Raw genomic sequence first — 17,879 nt, 5'->3', positions numbered from 1 at the left:
GTTTAATAGTCAAACGTAGCAATATTGAATACAAATACATTTACACTATAGCCTGCTGCTTTTGAGTCAGTTTTCCATTTTCAACTTTAAAATTTTTCTAAATATTTTCTAAATATATTCGATCTTCACCAAATGGTGTATTTCTCTTATTATTAACTTTACTCTGGAGTTACCTGTTTCAACATGTCTGGTCAGTAAATTGCAATTCTTAAAACCACTGCAAATTAGGGTCTGTCGGTGAAATCTCGATCCAGAGGGATGATGGAAAAATGGAAGTTCTTGATAAGCATAATACCTTGTACTAAATGTCTCGGATGTTTTGTTTGGACATTTCCAGGAACTTACGAGAATTCCAGCTTCTTGAAAGCCCTGAATTTCTTCTTGACAAATCTTGCAAGGCATGACATCACAGCTGCAGAGGAGAGCTTTGCTTATGGCATCAAAGGCATACTTTTTAGCCCGAGGGAGAGAGAGGACTACAATTTCAATAAATGTACTATCATTGTTCGTATTATGGAATTTGTTAGCATGGTCCTGGAGGACTGCCAGCAGGATTTCTTGAAGGTAATAATTCAGATATTTACAGAATGTACTGAGTATTTGGATTTGGTTAAATTGAGTTTTATAATTATTAGTCAATAATATAGAGTAATGCTTTTATTTTAGCCTTTTCTAGCTTGAGCTGCCTGTTGGTTGGGCCCTCTGTCTCTGTTCCCTTTTGCTCTCAGGAGAATCTTTTCTTTATTCATTCGTGGCATTTGGGCGTCACTGGCTGACCAACATTTATTGCTCATCCCTCGTTGCCCTTGATAACATGGTGGTGAGTTGCCTTGTTGAACTGCTGCAGGCCACATGTTGTGGGTTGGGCAAAAGTGAGGACTGCAGATGCTGTAAACCAGAGTTTAGATCAGAGTGGTGCTGGAAAAGCACAACAGGTTAGGCAGCATCCGAGGAGCAGGAAAATCGACGTTTCGGGCAAAAGCCCTTCATAGGAAGGCTTTTACCCGAAACGTCGATTTTCCTGCTCCTCGGATGCTGCCTAACCTGCTGTGCTTTTCCAGCACCACTCTGATCAAAAAATGCTGTGGGTTGGCCAACAATGCCATTAGGAAGGGAATTCCAGGATTTTGACCCAACAACAGGTGATATGTTTCCAAGTCAGGATGATGGTTGGCTTGGAGGGAAATTTGCAAATGGTGGTATATCCATGTATCTGCTGACCTTTTCCTTCTAGGTGAAAATAGGCATGGCTTTGGAAAGTGCTGTCTGAGGACCTTTGGTGAATATTTGTAGTGCATCCTGTAGATAATACACACTGCTGTTACTGAGTGTTGGTGGTGGAGGAGTGGATGTTTGTAGATGTGCTGCCAATCAAGTGGGCTGCTTTGTCATGGGTGGTATCAAGCTTTCTGGCGTGTTGGAACTGCACCCAACACGCCAGAAGTGGAGAACATTCCAGCATTCTACTGACTTGTGCCTTATAGTTAATGGAAAGAGTTTGGGGAGTCAGGTGATGAGTTCCTTGCTATAGAATTCTAGCCTCTGAGTCAGTGGTCACCCCAAAGATGTCGATAGTGGGGGATTCAGTGATGGTAACACTGATTGAATACACTGAAATAAAATCACCATTAAGAGGTGGTGATTAGATTGTCTCTGTCCGTGTTTAGAGATGGTCATTGTTTGACAGTTGTGGCAAGAATGTCATTTACCACTTGTCAGACTAAGCCTGGATATTGTCCAGATCTTGTTACATTTGACCATGAACTGCTTCCGTAACTGAGGAATTGTGAATGGTGCTGAACATTGTGCAATTATTGGTGAACATCCCCACTTCTGACTTTATGATGGAGTGAAGGTCATTGATGAAGCACGTGAAAATGGTTGGGAATACATATGTTCAAACATCACAGCTGTGATCTGTAAACTCAAGTACAGGAAATTAAAACTATGGACCTTGTGTTTTATGTCACAGCATAATGCTAACTCACTACTTTTATTCACCAAATTGTTAGAGCCTTGAAGGAGACCATTCAGCTAGTTTGTGCTAGCTTTCCAAATGAACATATAACCTTCTATATTCTTCCTTTTTAAATGACCATCTGTCTGCATTTTGAATACCTCAATTCAACCTGCCTCCGCCACACTTGTTAGTGATTCCAGATCCTAATGCTTCTCTGCATGAAAACGTTTATCCTGTCACTTGTACTTCCTTCACTAATTGCTTTAAATCTGTGCCCTCTCATTCTCAATCTTTCTAAAGTTGAAACATTTTTTCACTGGTTACTGTGTCTCGATCTGTCATGAATATTGCAATCAGATCTCCTCCCAGGTTTCTTTTTCCAAAAACATCCGCAGCTTCTCCAGTGTGTCTTCATAAGTGAAATTCCTCATCTCTGGAACCATTTGTATAAAGCTCTTTTTTTCTCCTATGCATTCATGACATTCCTAAAGTACAGTGCCAAAACTGGATGCAGTAGTCTGGCTGAGGCCAAACAAGTGTTTTTGTGCAGGTTTAATGTAACAGTTACTGGAGTCATAGTGTTTTACAGTATGGAAACAGACCCTTTCGTCCAACTGATGCATGCTGAACTGGTTTCGCCCCATTTGCCAGCATTTGGCTCATGTACCCATCCAAATGTCTTTTAAATGTTGTAATTGTACTTGCCTCCACCATTTCCTCTGCCACCTAGTTCCATAGATGCACCACCATCTGCATGAAAGAGTTGTGCCTCTGGTCCCTTTTTAAATCTTTCACCTATCACCTTCAACCTATGACTTCTAGTTTGAGACTCCCCTAGCCTGGAAAAAAGACCTTGGCTATTTACCCTATCCATGCCCTTCATGATTTTATAAACCTCTATAAGGTCATCCCTCAGCCTCTGATGCTGTAGGGAATAAAACCTCAGCCTATTCAGCCTCTCCCTATTGTTCAAACCTGCCAATCCCAGCAATATCCTTGTAAATCTTTTCTGAATGCTTCCAAGTTTAACAACATTTTTCCCATAGGGAGACCAGAATTGAATACAGTATTCTAAAAGTGGCCTCACTAATGTCCTGTAATGTGGAATTTGATACCCCAAGTCCAATATGCAGTGCACTGACCAGTGAAGGCAAGTGTGTCAAATGCCTTCTTCACCACCCTGTCTACCTGTAATGCCACTTCCAAGGAATATGAACCCTGAATATTCTTGCTTTCCATTCATTCACAGATACCTGCAGCCGAACTGATGTATTGAACCATGTGAGTTCATGTTTGACTTTTCTTTTTGGTTGAACAGACTATATTCTTCTAAAATTTCTTTGCATTTTTTTCCCTTTTCCATTCAGATGCTGGAGAAATACTTACTAAATTCCACCCTGTTCGAACTTGTAGCAACAGTAGTCATTGATCCACCGAGTATTGGATTTAATATGGCAGATGTACAAGTGATGAAAGGTCTACCAGATATCTGTGTGAGGTTGTTGAAAGCAGCACTAAGATCGCCTTATCAAGAATCATTAGAGTGCAGCATGAAAAAAAGGCTTAAGTCACACAGGTAAAATTAGATGTTACAGGAATAATAATGAATTAAAATGTGAGCCGACAGGTTTGGCACATCTGTGGAGGGAAAACAAGTTTAACACTTGAAGTCTGGGGACCCTTCTTCTGAGGGTCTCAAAACATTAACACTTCTTTCTGTCCCCAGATGCTGCCAGACTTGCTGAGTTTTCCCAACAATTTGTGTTTGTTTCTGGAAAAGATTTTCTGGTGTAGGAGACAGTCCAGAGAAGATGCATTAGACTGACCCCAAGTAGAAGGAGGAGGTTGGGACTGTACTCATTGCAATTTATAAGAAAGAGAGGACACCTTCTTGAAAATTAAAGGTTCTTTGGAAACTATGGGGTAGGTGTAGGAAGGTTGTTCTGCCTTGTGGGAGAGTCGAGGAACAGAGGGCATAATCTCAATAAGGGTCATACATTTAAGTTAGAGATAAGGAGGAATATTTTTCTCTCCAAGTGTTGTGAATCTGTGGAAATTTTAATCACAGAATGCTGTTGACGCTATTAAAGCATATTCAAGACTGAGATGGTTTTTTTTATCAGTAAGGGGATGGTTACAGTGAAAGAGAGAAAGTGAGGGCTGCAGATGCTGGAGATCAGAGCTGAAAATGTGTTGCTGGAAAAGCGCAGCAGGTCAGGCAGCATCCAAGGAACAGGAGAATCAACGTTTCGGGCATAAGCCCTTCTTCGGTTACAGTGAAAGGGCAGGAAAGTGAAATTGAGGATTATCAGATTAACTGTGAACTCACTGAATAGCAAAGCATACTTGATGAACTAAATGGTCTGCTTCAGTTCCTACGCCTTTTGGTCTCATGGTCTAAAACCAATGAGGGAGAAGAATCCGGCTCAAATTTTGCATTTTTTGGTAGATTGACTGAAGGACTCCCATAAGCATCATCTCGGTATCGCAAAAGCGGAAGGGATCTGCTGGAAAAGATGAGGAAATTCATTTAACACAAAGACTGTCATGGAAGAAAAAGACTGATACATGATTTTTTTTTTAATGTTGTAAATATGAAAACGTTAGATTGCTATCTGCAAAATTGCTTAAGATTTCAGGCCAAACTCTTGCATCAGACCATTGTTTTGTCAAAGGTGTTGACACAAAATGTTAACCCATCATTTCTGTTTCAAGTCATAAAAGATTGTTTTAATTTCAGATTTCCAGCATTTCTGCATGTTTTAACGTTTAACTTATGTGTTTATGTGTGTGACAGCATTGAAGATCTGTGTAATGTTGATCTATACAGTCAGTCAGATCATGCCAAATTGAACTCCATACTGTTAGCCTGCAAACAACTCCACAAGGCTGGACTTCTGAACTCTGTATTGAAGTGCCAGGTAATTTTTACATCACAAAATCAACAGTTAAGTCCCATACATATCGAAGTAGTTTTTTTTCTTGTATCGTATCTGCAACATTCACAGGAGAGTGGGGTTCAAGTTCCACATTCTCCAGAAGCGTGACATAACATTGCTTAAAGGTTGATTGGGAAAATACTTATCTAAAGAATTCTCAAATATGCAGCAGACAGTTGAAACAACATTAATTTATTCCTGAAGCAGTGCTTCATGTTAATATTTCCAATTGTAAAATGCAATTTCACACCCAAACGTTAATTGCTGTTGAGATGAAGAGCAGTGTCTGGCACGATATAGGATTTTTCTTTAAAGTTTTATGTCAGTGTAATGAGTTTGAAGTGATTTTATTAACAAAATAGATCTGAGTGCCATCTCTCATTGAAGTAAGAAAATTCAGCCTGCGATACGCCAGAATTATCCCTCCATGGTAAGGGTATCTTCTGTCCTGGCAAAAAAAAGGTGAGATGTAAGAGGGTAAGATTGCCACTGAAATCAAGATAATGCCCAGTATGAACAAGAAGTAGATGAACAGAGCAGTAGATGTGATCTGTATGGACTTCAGTAAGGCGTTCGACAAAGTTCCCCATGCGAGACTGATTAGCAAGGTTAGATCTCATGGAATACAGGGAGAACTAGCCATTTGGATACAGAACTGGCTCAAAGGTAGAAGACAGAGGGTGGTGGTGGAGGGTTGTTTTTCAGACTGGAGGCCTGTGACCAGTGGAGTGCTTCAAGGATCGGTCCTCTACTTTTTGTCATTTACATAAATGATTTGGATGCGAGCATAAGAGGTACAGTTAGTAAGTTTGCAGATGACACCAAAATTGGAGGTGTAGTGGACAGCGAAGAGGGTTACTTTAGATTACAACAGGATCTGGACCAGATGGGCCAGTGGGCTGAAAAGTGGCAGATGGAGTTGAATTCAGATAAATGCGAGGTGCTGCATTTTGGGAAAGCAAATCTTAGCAGGACTTATGCACTTAATGGTAAGGTCCTAGGGAGTGTTGCTGAACAAAGAGACCTTGGAGTGCAGGTTCATAGCTCCTTGAAAGTGGAATCGCAGGTAGAGGAGGCTGAAAAGGCTGGGGCTGTTTTCCCTGGAGCGTCGGAGGCTGAGGGGAGACCTTATAGAGGTTTACAAAATTATGAGGGTCATGGGTGGGATAAATAGACAAAGTCTTTTCCCTGGGGTCAGGGAGTCCAGAACTAGAGGGCATAGGTTTAGGGTGAGAGGGGAAAGATAAAGAAGAGACCTAAGGGGCAACGTTTTCACGCAGAGGGTAGTGCGCGTATGGAATGAGCTGCCAGAGGAAGTGGTGGAAGCTGGTACAATTGCAACTTTAAGAGGCATTTGGATGGGTATACGAATAGGAAGGGTTTGGAGGGATATGGGCTGGGTACTGACAGGTGGGACTAGATTGGGTTGGGATATCTGGTCGGCATGGACAGGTAGGACTGAAGGGTCTGTTTCCATGCTATGACTCTAAGTCTGAAATGCAAGCTTAAATTTAACTTGGGGTGAGTGTCATATTGGCAGGGACCAAGACAGTTTTGTAAGCTGTCTTGAGCTCCACAGCATGCAGTTGGGGTGATTTGAAATCTGTAGTCTCTTCTACCATTGGAAAATGCTAATTGACTGGTGGGTGGGATAGTAAAAGGCCGACTTGAGGGATCATAGGCAGTCTGGTGCGTGTTTCTATGGACTATGTGACTTGTGGTGGGTATAGGAAGCCCAGTGTGGAGGAGGCCTTTTCTGTTCCTCTGTAAAGCAAGTTTAAAAACAAAGAGAAATATATTATCTTCCTGGATTCTTCTGGCTGTGGCTCTCATGTAGATCATTTGACCAATCTTGTGCAAGAATAGTGACCAAATTTTATGTCTTTATCCACTGTGAGAATTAGTTAACTTTGATCAGAAGAATATTAAAATACATTAAGTTTGAAATGTTACTGTTATTTAACACAGGTTGGAAGTATTGTCCCACCACTGAATTTGAAGCTTTTATCAACTGTCTATAAAGGGATTGCACCTGGAGATGAAAGGAAATCACTTCCGACAATGGATGTCAGCAGTAAGATGTTAGCAGATGGACTATTACAGCTGTCATTTTCTCTTGGTGGGCAGGTCAGTGACTGTTGCAACAAATAAAAAGTGTGATGGATTTCAGAAGTAATCTTCCATTGCAATGCAGTTGTCAAGTGGAGATCTTTTGCCATGGTCCTTTATGTTTCTTTCCTTACTTATATTTTCTGGTTGAAAATAAATTCTTGAAAATAACCGTTTGCAGTACTGGAAAATTTACTACATCTCAGTCTTCACTTCTAAAATGGGATTTTATGGGAACCCACTGAGTATGCTGGGAACCAGTTGGGGTGAGAGGATATGATGTTTGTGTGGCAGAATTAATAGGATGATAGGAATGGTGTATTCATTGATGTCCTGCAACTGCTGGTGTTTTATCAGTGGCATTGAATAGTGGACAAGCCTCAGGTTCATTGAAGTTGTTAAGCATCCGAAGATGTGCAGATTAGGTGAATTGGCCATGCTAAAATGTGCATAGTGTTCAGGGATGTGTAGGATAGGTGCATTTAATCAGGGGTAAATGTAGAGTAACAGGGTAGGGAAATGGTTTTGGGTGGGATACTCCGGAGGGTTGGTGTTGACCTGTTGGGCCGAAAGGCCTGTTTGCACACTGTAGGGATTCTATGATCCTGTTAAAGGCCAATTATTGCCCTCTTCTTGCTGTCACTGAGAATATGTCAACAGCCTCTTGGTGCAGTGATAGTCAAAGTCCCAGGTTCAAGTCCCACCTACTTCAGAGGTGTGTCAGGTTGATTAAGATCATTTATACTAGCAGCAGTGGTCACTTGGCTACTTGGGACAACCACTAAGTGTATCAGCATCCTCTTTGAAGGTTTGGAGTGGGTCCTTCTGATTGGGCACCCTATGGCCCTTGGAAGGAATCCCACTTCCTAATGCAAGGCTGACCTTTTGATCGCAGTTAATGCTAGTCTTACTCTCTGAATAGCTCTGGTGAGCGTGATGTTACTTAGCTCGGTTTGTGAGCCTTTTTAATTTGTGCTACTGCTGCCTGGTTGTTAACTTTTGCTGAAAAATGGGAAAAGCTCTGTCTAGATTGAACTAGAAATCTCTTGGATCTGATCTCCTGTTGTCACTACCTTTTGCTGCAACCAGACACAAGTAAATGTGCATTAGAACTAAGGAATTAAGACACTATTTGTCAAATAAGCTTTAAATAAAATAGACTGTGAAGCACCCAAATCCCTTACTTTAGTAATTTCATAGCTGGTAGTTAAATGATTAAGAATTTAATGAATTCATCCTGGCATGATTGACCACAGTTTCTTCCTCCAGCTGTCTGGGATCTCCCTTACTTGATTCCATTCCTATACATCAAGGTGTAACAAGGGAACAACCTGCAATGCTCCACTCTGTTCCTGCAGTCTTGCCTCTGGTATTTATCAAGGATCTACTCTTGGTCCCTCTTTATTTCTCACCTATGCACAGTGCCATAGTGACATCCTTGTAAACCCCAATATCAGGTTTGCTAATGATATTCAGCTTTTCCTCACCATCACCACTCTTAACAGCACCATTGGCTCTGATTAGTCACATGGTTTGTTTGGTCTCCAGTATTGTCTTAAACAGTCCCAGTTGACCCTGAGCTTGGCTTGACTGATCATCACTAAGTTGACCTCCTCCTGTTTTATACATCAGCTCATCTGCTTAAGCTATTGTCTGTGCTTTTGTGAGCACTAAGCAAGACAATCACATACTGGCCACATTCCCAAGTTGATCCCTCTGTAAATGAGGACTTGCGTAAAACTTGTAGCATAACCTGCACCTGCCCTGTTCACCTGTAACCCTACTCATTTGCTTTCATTGGTCCAGCAGGACTCTGTTTGAAAGTCTTTTCAAATTTCTCAATGGCTTCACCCTCTGTAACCACAACAGTCCTACAACTTTGGAGAATTTCCAGGTCTTTACATCCTTGAATTTAATTATTCCACCATATACCTTCAGCTTTCATAGCTATAAACTCTGGAACTGCATTTTAACACTGCTGGACCGCTCCTTTGGGACTCTCCTTAAGAACCTGTCTCTGTGACCAAGCTCTGATGTGTGTTTTGTTGTTAAATGTTAAGGCTCATAAAGCATGTTGGGTTGTCTTATGACATTAAAGACATTCTATAAACACAGCTTGTTGACACTATGAAAGATTAGTTCGGACTTGAATATTATTTCGAACTGAAGATTTTATCATTACTGGAAAATGAAATTGGAACTGTTTAAATAGACTCTGTCTCTTGGTCCTTGTAGTGTGAAGAACTGGTCTCGTTGCTGTTGAACACAGTTGAACTCTCTGTGCCACTTTCAGGAGCATCACAGAGACACTTCATCAGTTTTTCTCATGGTGAATACTTCTACAATTTGTTTCCTGAAACCATTAACAGTGAATTGCTCGGAAATCTAAACTCTGCAGTTGCCCAGTTAATGACATCAGCAAGAGAAAACCCAAAAATGGTAAGCACTGTTCAGATTATAATTGTACAGGGATTATTATGGATGAACATTAGAGAGGGTGCCAATAATTAATGAAGGCATCTTTTTTAAATATTCCTCCAGATAACCTGTTTGTCAGAGGATATTGATTTGTAGTTATAGGGATACCCAATATATTCAGCTACTCTGGATGTAGGTCTGCTCACTGAGCTGGAAGGTTCGTAAGCAAACCTACAACCAGAACCTCAACCTGAACTACAAATCTTCTCAAAACCTGCTAATATTCAGCTACTAATACCATCTGGAATAGTTTGGCAGCAGCTTGACTGACCAATCTGGTCCAGTGTTAAAGGATACTGCTGCTAGACTGGATTTGTGGCAGGTGGTGGGAGGATCACCAAGAGAGAAAAGCATAGTTATCTTCATCTTTACCAATCCGCCTGCTGCAGATAGCTCTATCTATGACAGTATCAGTAAGAAAGACAGTTACACAGTCCTAGTGGAGGAGAAGTCCCGTCTTCACATTGAGAGTAAGCCCACTCATAATTACATTGTAAACAGTACAGGTATAGAATCTCATGCCTGGGCATTCATAAGACATTGTGGGCCATCAGCAACAGCCACATTGTACTCCCAGTATAATCTGCAATCTCATGGCCTGGCATATCCCGCACTCTCCCTCTACCAGAAGATTGAAATGCAGAGATCAAGAGGGCATGTTATGAGTAGCACCTGACAAACCTGAAAATGAGGTGTCAACCTGGTGCAGCCTCAAAACAGGGCTACTTGCATGCCAAACAGCAGACTCAGCAAGTGATAGAGCTCAGTGATTTCACAATCTGTGGTTCAGACCTAAGCTTTGTAGTCCTACCATAACCAGTTGTGAATGATAGTGGACAATTAATATCAATATGGGAATCCAGCACGTTAGTGCAAAAGACAATGCTGAATCATTTACACCTAATTTTCAGCTTGAAGTACTAGATGAATGATACATTTTGGCTCCCTCCACAGGCCTCACAAATACCAGTTTTCAACCAATTCACTTTGCTCTATGTAATATCAAGGTATGGTTGGAGATAGTAGAATCTGCAAACACCTTGGGCCCTTGCAACATTCCGGCCGTAGTACTGAAGACTTATTTTCCACAACTTGCTGCCACCTAACCAAGCTGTTTCAGTCCAAGCATAACACTGGCACTTACCTGAAATTTATTGGAAAATTTGTCCAAGTATACCTGGACAAAAAGCAGGACAAATCCAACCCGACTAAGTAAAGTGATGGAAGGCGTCATCAACAGTTCTATTAAGCAGTATCTATTCGGCAATAACCCGCTGAGTGCATTTGGGTTCTGCCAGGGACATTGAATTCCTGAACGTAATTGGTACAAACATGAACAAAGGAGCTGAATTTCAGACATGAAGTTAGAGTGACTACCTGTGACATAAAGGCTGCTCTTGACTGAGTGTGGCTGAGCTCTAGCAAAATTGGAATCAGTGGGAATCAGAGGAAAACTTGCAGCTGGTTGGATATCTGGCACAAAGGAAAACGGTTGTGGTTGTTGGAGATCAGTCACCCCAGCTCCAGGACATCTCTGCAGGAGATCGTCAGGGTAGCGTCCTTGAACAACCATCTTCAACCGTTTCATGAAGGACATTGCCCTCCATCAAAAGTCAGAAGTGACGAAGTTTGCTGGTGACTGCACAGTGTTCAGCATTATTCACTACTTCTCAGGTACTGATACAGTCCATTTCCAAATGGAGTAAGACCTGAACGATACCTAGGATTGGGCTGACAAGTGGTAGGTTGTCACTTGTTAGCAAGTTGTCACTGTGTAAATGCTAGGTAATGACCATCTCCACCAAGAGACAATCTAATCATTGCCAATTGACATTCAATGTCATCGTAACATTGACATCCGGGTGGCACGGTGGCTCACTGATTCCTGAAGAAGGGCCTGTGCCCGAAACGTCGAATCTCCTGTTCCCTGGATGCTGCCTGACCTGCTGTGCTGTTCCAGCAATAAAGTTTCAACAACGGTTACCACTACAGCCTCACAGCGCCAGGGACACTGGGGTTTGATTCCAACCTCGGGCAACTGTCTGTGTGGAGTTTGCGCATTCTCCCTGTGTCTGCATGGGTTTCCTCCAGATGCTCTGGTTCCCTCCCACAACCCAAAGATGTGCAGGTTACATGAATTGGCCATGCTAAATTGCTCATTGTGTTCAGCGATGTGTAGGTTAGGTGCATTAGTCAGAAATAAATGCAGAGTAATAGGAGAATGAGTGTGGTTGGGATACTCTTCAGAGGGTCGGTGTGGACTTGGTGGGCCAAAGGGCCTGCTTCCACACTGTAGGGATTCTATCACTGAACCCCCAATATCAACATCCTGGGGGTTACCATTTACCAGGACTGACCTGGGCTAGCTTTATAACTTCTCCATTGACAAGAGGAAACTGGAAGCTAGTAATCTTTCAGTGACTAACTTTCACCTCTTAAAACCTCAAAGCTTAGCCATCATCTAGATGACTAAATCGGAAGGGTGATGGAATACTCCCAACTTGCTGAATGAATGCATTTCCAACAACACTAAAGAAGCTTGACACCATCTAGGACAATGGAGTCTGCTTGATTGGCACGACACCTGCAAACATTCACGCCCTCCACTAACAATGCTCACTCGCAGTTGTGCGTACTATCTACAAGATGCGCTGCAGAAATTCATCAAGGCTCCTTAGTAGGCAACTTCCAAACCCATAATTATGACCATCTAGAAGGACAAGTGCTGCAGATACATGGGAACACCACCAACTGCAAGTTCCCATCCAAGCCACTCACTATCCTGACTTGGAAATATATCACTGTTCCTTCAGTGTCACATGATCACAATCCTGGAATTCTCTCCCTGATGGACTCATGCGTATAGGTACACCGAATGGACTGCTGTGGTTCAAGAAGGCAGCTCACCCCTGAAGACAGTTAGGCATAAACAATTGATACTGGTCTAGCCAGAGACGCCCACATACCATAAGCACGTAAAGCATAGAATTGGCAAGTATTTTGAAATGTAATCACTGTTGTATCATAAGGTGGGTTGGCTCTGATTAATAGTGATCTTTTTTACCAAGCTACATTAGCTCCTGTTTCCACAGGTCCAAATTATGTAGATTATACTCTAGTTTCTTTTCCATAAAGTCTTTTAAAAATAACCTAGAAAAACTAACTTCATCAGTCATTTCACAGGATCTGTGATGAGGCCTAATGTTGCAATGTAAAGCTTTGATCAGTGTGAAACCAGACAGGAGATTGAGACATATGGATTTATTTTATGATGATTTATTTGTGTATGCACCTATACTGTGTGTCAGCAATAGCAAAACAAATTGTATTGTTTGAATTTATTGATTGAGGATGCCATAAGATTTTTAGCTATTCCACGCTCTGTCCATACACAATTAGAATGCTCTTCTTTCTACTTTTTTTTAGGTGAGCGCTGTTCTGAATGGAATGCTTGACCACAGTTTCAGAGACCATACTGTCCGAAAGAAGCAGGGTATTTACCTGGTCAGTGCTGTACTTTCAAACTGGGCAAAACTTGATTCCTGGTGGTCAGTGAAATCTAGCCCTGAGAGTAAGATGGCTGTCTTAACACTGCTTTCCAAAGTACTGCAGGTATATTATGTTTACCATCTGTCTGTATGTCTGATAAATGTGAATCAGTGCAATCAGGATATGAAATTTGAATCCCATGGAAAAGTGCACCTATACCTTCAGAAACATATTGTTGTTTTGGAGACAGTGTTGTGTGTAATGATAATGTTTCCTGTTATTAGAAGTAAAATTAAGAGAAGATACAATATCGGGTTTATTTGTTCAAAAACAGCTGTAATCATGTTGAGCAAGATTGTATTTAGAATGGTCAAATAAATAACCAGACTAAATTGAATAATTAATCCATACTTTTCTGAAGAATTGTTCAAGAAAATGCAGTCAATTCTTACAACATTGGCTCATCAATATTTGCTTTGACACTTTGGTGATTAATCTGTAAACATGAAATCTGTCTAGTAGTCACATAATTACAATGTTTGATTCATCACTTTCTAATTGTTAATCTACTTGTTAATAGATCATCTTACATTAAACAGAGAGAATAAAGATGAAGTACACTTCATGTCAACTGTAATTAGGTGAGGAGAGATACGAAAGAGGATAAGCATAAGATTGGAGAAATATGGAGAGGGAGAGACAGAAAATATTTGTGGAAGGAAAGGAAACGAGAAACAGACACAATGAATTGAGAAATGGAGGGGGCAGGATGCATTAGGGAAAAGTAATATTTATGTCCTATGGATTTGTAAAATTTGTAGAAATAATTTGTAAAAAATTAAGCTGCATTACAAGGAATCATGCACTTTAAAAATGCACTAAACTACTAAGAAGGTGAGACAGCACTTTGGTTAAAAAAAGGCTCAGGATTGCTCTGTTAGGATATTATATAGAAGAGATTTGAGAGAAAAAGGAGCCAAAGTATGAACTCAAAGTAGTTTGATGAAATTTGAAGTTTGGCCTATGTGACTGTGTCGTCTTTGTTTGTGGCTGAATTTGAAGGTCAGAGAGAACTTGGTGAAGGGATTAGCAGGAAGGACAGGTAGGCGGCTGACGCTCAGATTTGAATAGGACTTCAAAATAATAGTTTTACGTTTGAACTGAATCTATGAATGTAAGTATATCGATTTCAAATTTCATATGGTGTAAACTTGGCACTTCAAGTAAGGTTTTATGGTTAGAAATTACATGTAGATAAGGCCAATTTAATAAGGTGTTTTAAATGTTTGTCTTCAATGTTATGTCTTTCTGTATTTATATTTATTCTGTAGGTTGTGGAATTTATTTTTGGGTACCAATTCTGTACAGAGGGAGTTATTCTCTTGGCAGGCAGTGTACTGGAATGAAAATGTACGGCACTGGAAAAGCACAGCCGTTCAGGCAGCACCCATGGGTCAGGAGAGTCCACGCTTTGAGCATAAGCTCTTCATCGGGAATGTTACTTTCTCCCAATGTACTGGAATGACCTATTAATGATGCTTCTCAAGCCAATTAAGTTTCTCCCAAAGACACTGTTTGCTTGTCCACGATCCAGTCTGCCATAAACATTGTGTGCTACCAGTTAGATTTCTCCTCGCAGGCCAGAGACAGACTGAACCAACCTGACCTCAGTACCTTCTTTGAGGCTGAACATGCAACCTAGAACCTCAATGTCACAAAGACTGTGGCTGTAACATTTCTCACCTCCATTCCTGATTCAGCCTGTTATTGAAACATTTCTTGGGAAAAGAATCTTCCTTTTGGATTATTTGTTCGATTTATCTTTGTGTAGAGTTTTGTTACTTTGAATGGATGTGTTTTCTTTTTCAGATTGATTCCTCAGTCTCTTTTGGCAATAGTCATGATGCATTTTCAATGGTATTTCAAACTTATACCACAATATTGACGGACTCAACATTGGCTTTAAACTTGAAGGTATCTCTTTAAGAGTATCTTTTGGGAAAAGCTAAGTATGTTGTAGGCTCTAGTTGTTTTAAATTAGCAAATTTGAGTGTGTGAAATTCCCATCTATTTTTTCCAGATTTCTGAGTCACTAACCAAGATGCTTAGGTAAAAACAATGACTGCAGATGCTGGAAACCAGATTTTGGATTAGTGGTGCTGGAAGAGCACAGCAGTTCAGGCAGCATCTGAGGAGCAGCAAAATCGATGTTTGGGCAAAAGCCCTTCATCAGGAATAAAGGCAGTGAGCCTGAAGCGTGGAGAGATAAGCTAGAGGAGGGTGGGGGTGGGGAGAAAGTAGCATAGAGTACAATGGGTGAGTGGGGGAGGGGATGAAGGTGATAGGTCAGGGAGGAGAGGGTGGAGTGGATAGGTGGAAAAGGAGATAGGCAGGTAGGACAAGTCCGGACAAGTCATGGGGACAGTGCTGAGCTGGAAGTTTGGAACTAGGGTGAGGTGGGGGAAGGGGAAATGAGGAAACTGTTGAAGTCCACATTGATGCCCTGGGGTTGAAGTGTTCCGAGGCGGAAGATGAGACGTTCTTCCTCCAGGCGTCTGGTGGTGAGGGAGCGGTGGTGAAGGAGGCCCAGGACCTCCATGTCCTCGGCAGAGTGGGAGGGGGAGTTGAAATGTTGGGCCACAGAGCGGTGTGGTTGATTGGTGCGGGTGTCCCGGAGATGTTCCCTAAAGTGCTCTGCTAGGAGGCGTCCAGTCTCCCCAATGTAGAGGAGACCGCGTCGGGAGCAACGGATGCAATAAATGATATTAGTGGATGTGCAGGTAAAACTTTGATGGATGTGGAAGGCTCCTTTAGTGTCTTGGATGGAGGTGAGGGAGGAGGTGTGGGCGCAGGTTTTGCAATTCCTGCAGTGGCAGGGGAAGGTGCCAGGACGGGAGCGTGGATTGTAGGGGGGCGTGGACCAGACCAGGTAGTCACAGAGGGTTCCCTCCTCCCTGAACTGCTGTACTCTTCCAGCACCACTAATCCAAAAACAAGATGCTTAGGTGCATATTCCTGTTCATTGGTTTCTGTTGAGCTGTACAACTTGTCACCACTTGAATAGGAGGTGCACACAACACTAACTCTCAGTTTCTGCTCTAATTTTGTTTCTCCTTGATTCTGTTATCCCAAGGAGCGATGGAAGTTCTCTGTTTGTTAACCTCCTTTGGCAGCAGATGTGTTAAAATAGACTTTAAAACAATTATGAGAGTATTTCTGAAATAAGAGACATGCAGTTGAAGCTTTTCATCATGTATCCCTTATGGCAGAATTGCAAGAGTACCAGAACAGTTAATTGCATTCCTTGGTGCACCTCTAAGGGTTTGCCTCTACCAGTCAGTGTCCACTTGCCAAGCTATCAGCATCCTTTTGCTTTGCTGTATAAATTACTTTTTCATTTAAGATTTGGTATCTTGCAAAAATACTAAAAACATTGACTGCACGTCACTTTTATCAGAAACTGATTGTGATAGGTTGTTGTACAGGTACTCAATCCTTTATCCAAAATCCTAGGGGCCGGTTGTTTTCCGGAATTCGGAATTTTTCAGATTTCGGAATAAATGACATTTTCACGGTGAAATAAAAAGCAATTACCTAACAGCAGACGCATGCGTGAATAGTACAATTGATGCCTGCCAGTGCTGGGCCACGCTGCCACATCACATCTCAGTGACGCTGTTTGAGTGGGTGTGGAGTTGGGTCACCTATTTGCACGCAAAAATGACGCTCCACACTCCTCGAAAAAGATTTTGGAGCTTTTCTGATTTTGGAATTTCCAATAAAGGATTAGATTAGATTAGATTACAGTGTGGAAACAGGCCCTTTGGCCCAACAAGTCCACACCGACCCGCCGAAGCGCAACCCACCCATACCCCTACATTGACCCCTTACCTAACACTACGGGCAATTTAGTATGGCCAATTCACCTGGCCCTGCACATCTTTGGACTGTGGGCGCTGTGAGGCAGCAGTGCTAACCACTGTGCCACCGTGCCGCCCATATTCCCACTTTTTCTCCATATCCTTCATGTCAGATTGTGTACCTGTATTAGGAAATTTGAAAATGAATAGTGGGGGAAATGTAATGAGGAAAATAATAAACCAGATAATTAACATTACACCAATACCAATCAGTATTATAAATGAAATTCAGAAACTATAAGTGCAAATCAGCTTGGGGCAGTGTGGTAACCCCTCCTAAATTGAGTAATTTTGAGAGCTAAACCTACCTGCAGAAGAGATTTGTTTTTTTTTTGGAATTAAATGAAAGATAGGCAAGAAAAATAGGGAAAGATTTTAACTGATTAATCATGGAGAAGCTGTTTTCTTGGTGGGGGTGGGGGTGTCAATGTATTGATGAAAGGTAACTGGAAAAAGAGCCAGAGGATAACTAAGGATGACGAAAAGTTTCGCAATGAGTTGTTACAGTCAAGAGTGCTGGAAGCAGATTCATAGATAACTTTCATAGAAATAAGGAAACTAGGAGCATGAGTCTGCCATTTCGCCCTTTTATCCTGCTCTACCATTAAATATAATCACAGTGGATCCTCTGTCTCAAAGCCATATTCCCACTTTTTCTCCATATCCTTCATGTCATCAATATCTAAGAAATTATCTTTTTTTTTAATATAATCAGTGACCATGTTTCCTAATGCCAGTCCTAAATTGCCTACCCAGTATTCTGAGATAATGTCCCCGGTTCTAGATTCCCTCTCCAGGGAAAGCATCTTCCCTGTTTCTTGTCTGGTTAGCCCTGTAAGCATTATATGTTTAAACTTGGGCTCCTCTCATTCATCTAAACTCTAGTGAATACAAGCTCAGTCAAGCTAATCTCTCCTCATATAACAATTGAGTCATTCCCTGGTGTCAGCTTAGTGAACCTTTACTGCACTGTCCTATAACTGT

The 17,879-nt window shown here is 41.5% G+C and overlaps 1 protein-coding gene across 3 annotated transcripts in view; it reads left to right on the top strand.

Moving 5' to 3' along the window:
* Window positions 1-17,879, top strand: part of prkdc (protein kinase, DNA-activated, catalytic subunit) — a 247,590-nt gene that overhangs the window by 80,461 nt on the left and 149,250 nt on the right. For all 3 annotated transcript variants that reach the window (XM_043688292.1, XM_043688291.1, XM_043688290.1), the window contains 7 exons: window positions 338-564; window positions 3,328-3,536; window positions 4,758-4,881; window positions 6,868-7,026; window positions 9,244-9,447; window positions 12,913-13,098; window positions 14,845-14,949. In XM_043688292.1, the coding sequence (XP_043544227.1) occupies window positions 338-564; window positions 3,328-3,536; window positions 4,758-4,881; window positions 6,868-7,026; window positions 9,244-9,447; window positions 12,913-13,098; window positions 14,845-14,949 (1,214 nt within the window). The remainder of the gene's footprint in view (window positions 1-337; window positions 565-3,327; window positions 3,537-4,757; window positions 4,882-6,867; window positions 7,027-9,243; window positions 9,448-12,912; window positions 13,099-14,844; window positions 14,950-17,879) is intronic.

This window comes from Chiloscyllium plagiosum, chromosome 4 (assembly GCF_004010195.1).
Source record: "Chiloscyllium plagiosum isolate BGI_BamShark_2017 chromosome 4, ASM401019v2, whole genome shotgun sequence".
NCBI classification, from domain to species: domain Eukaryota; kingdom Metazoa; phylum Chordata; class Chondrichthyes; order Orectolobiformes; family Hemiscylliidae; genus Chiloscyllium; species Chiloscyllium plagiosum.
This window is presented reverse-complemented; position numbering and strand designations above follow the sequence as displayed.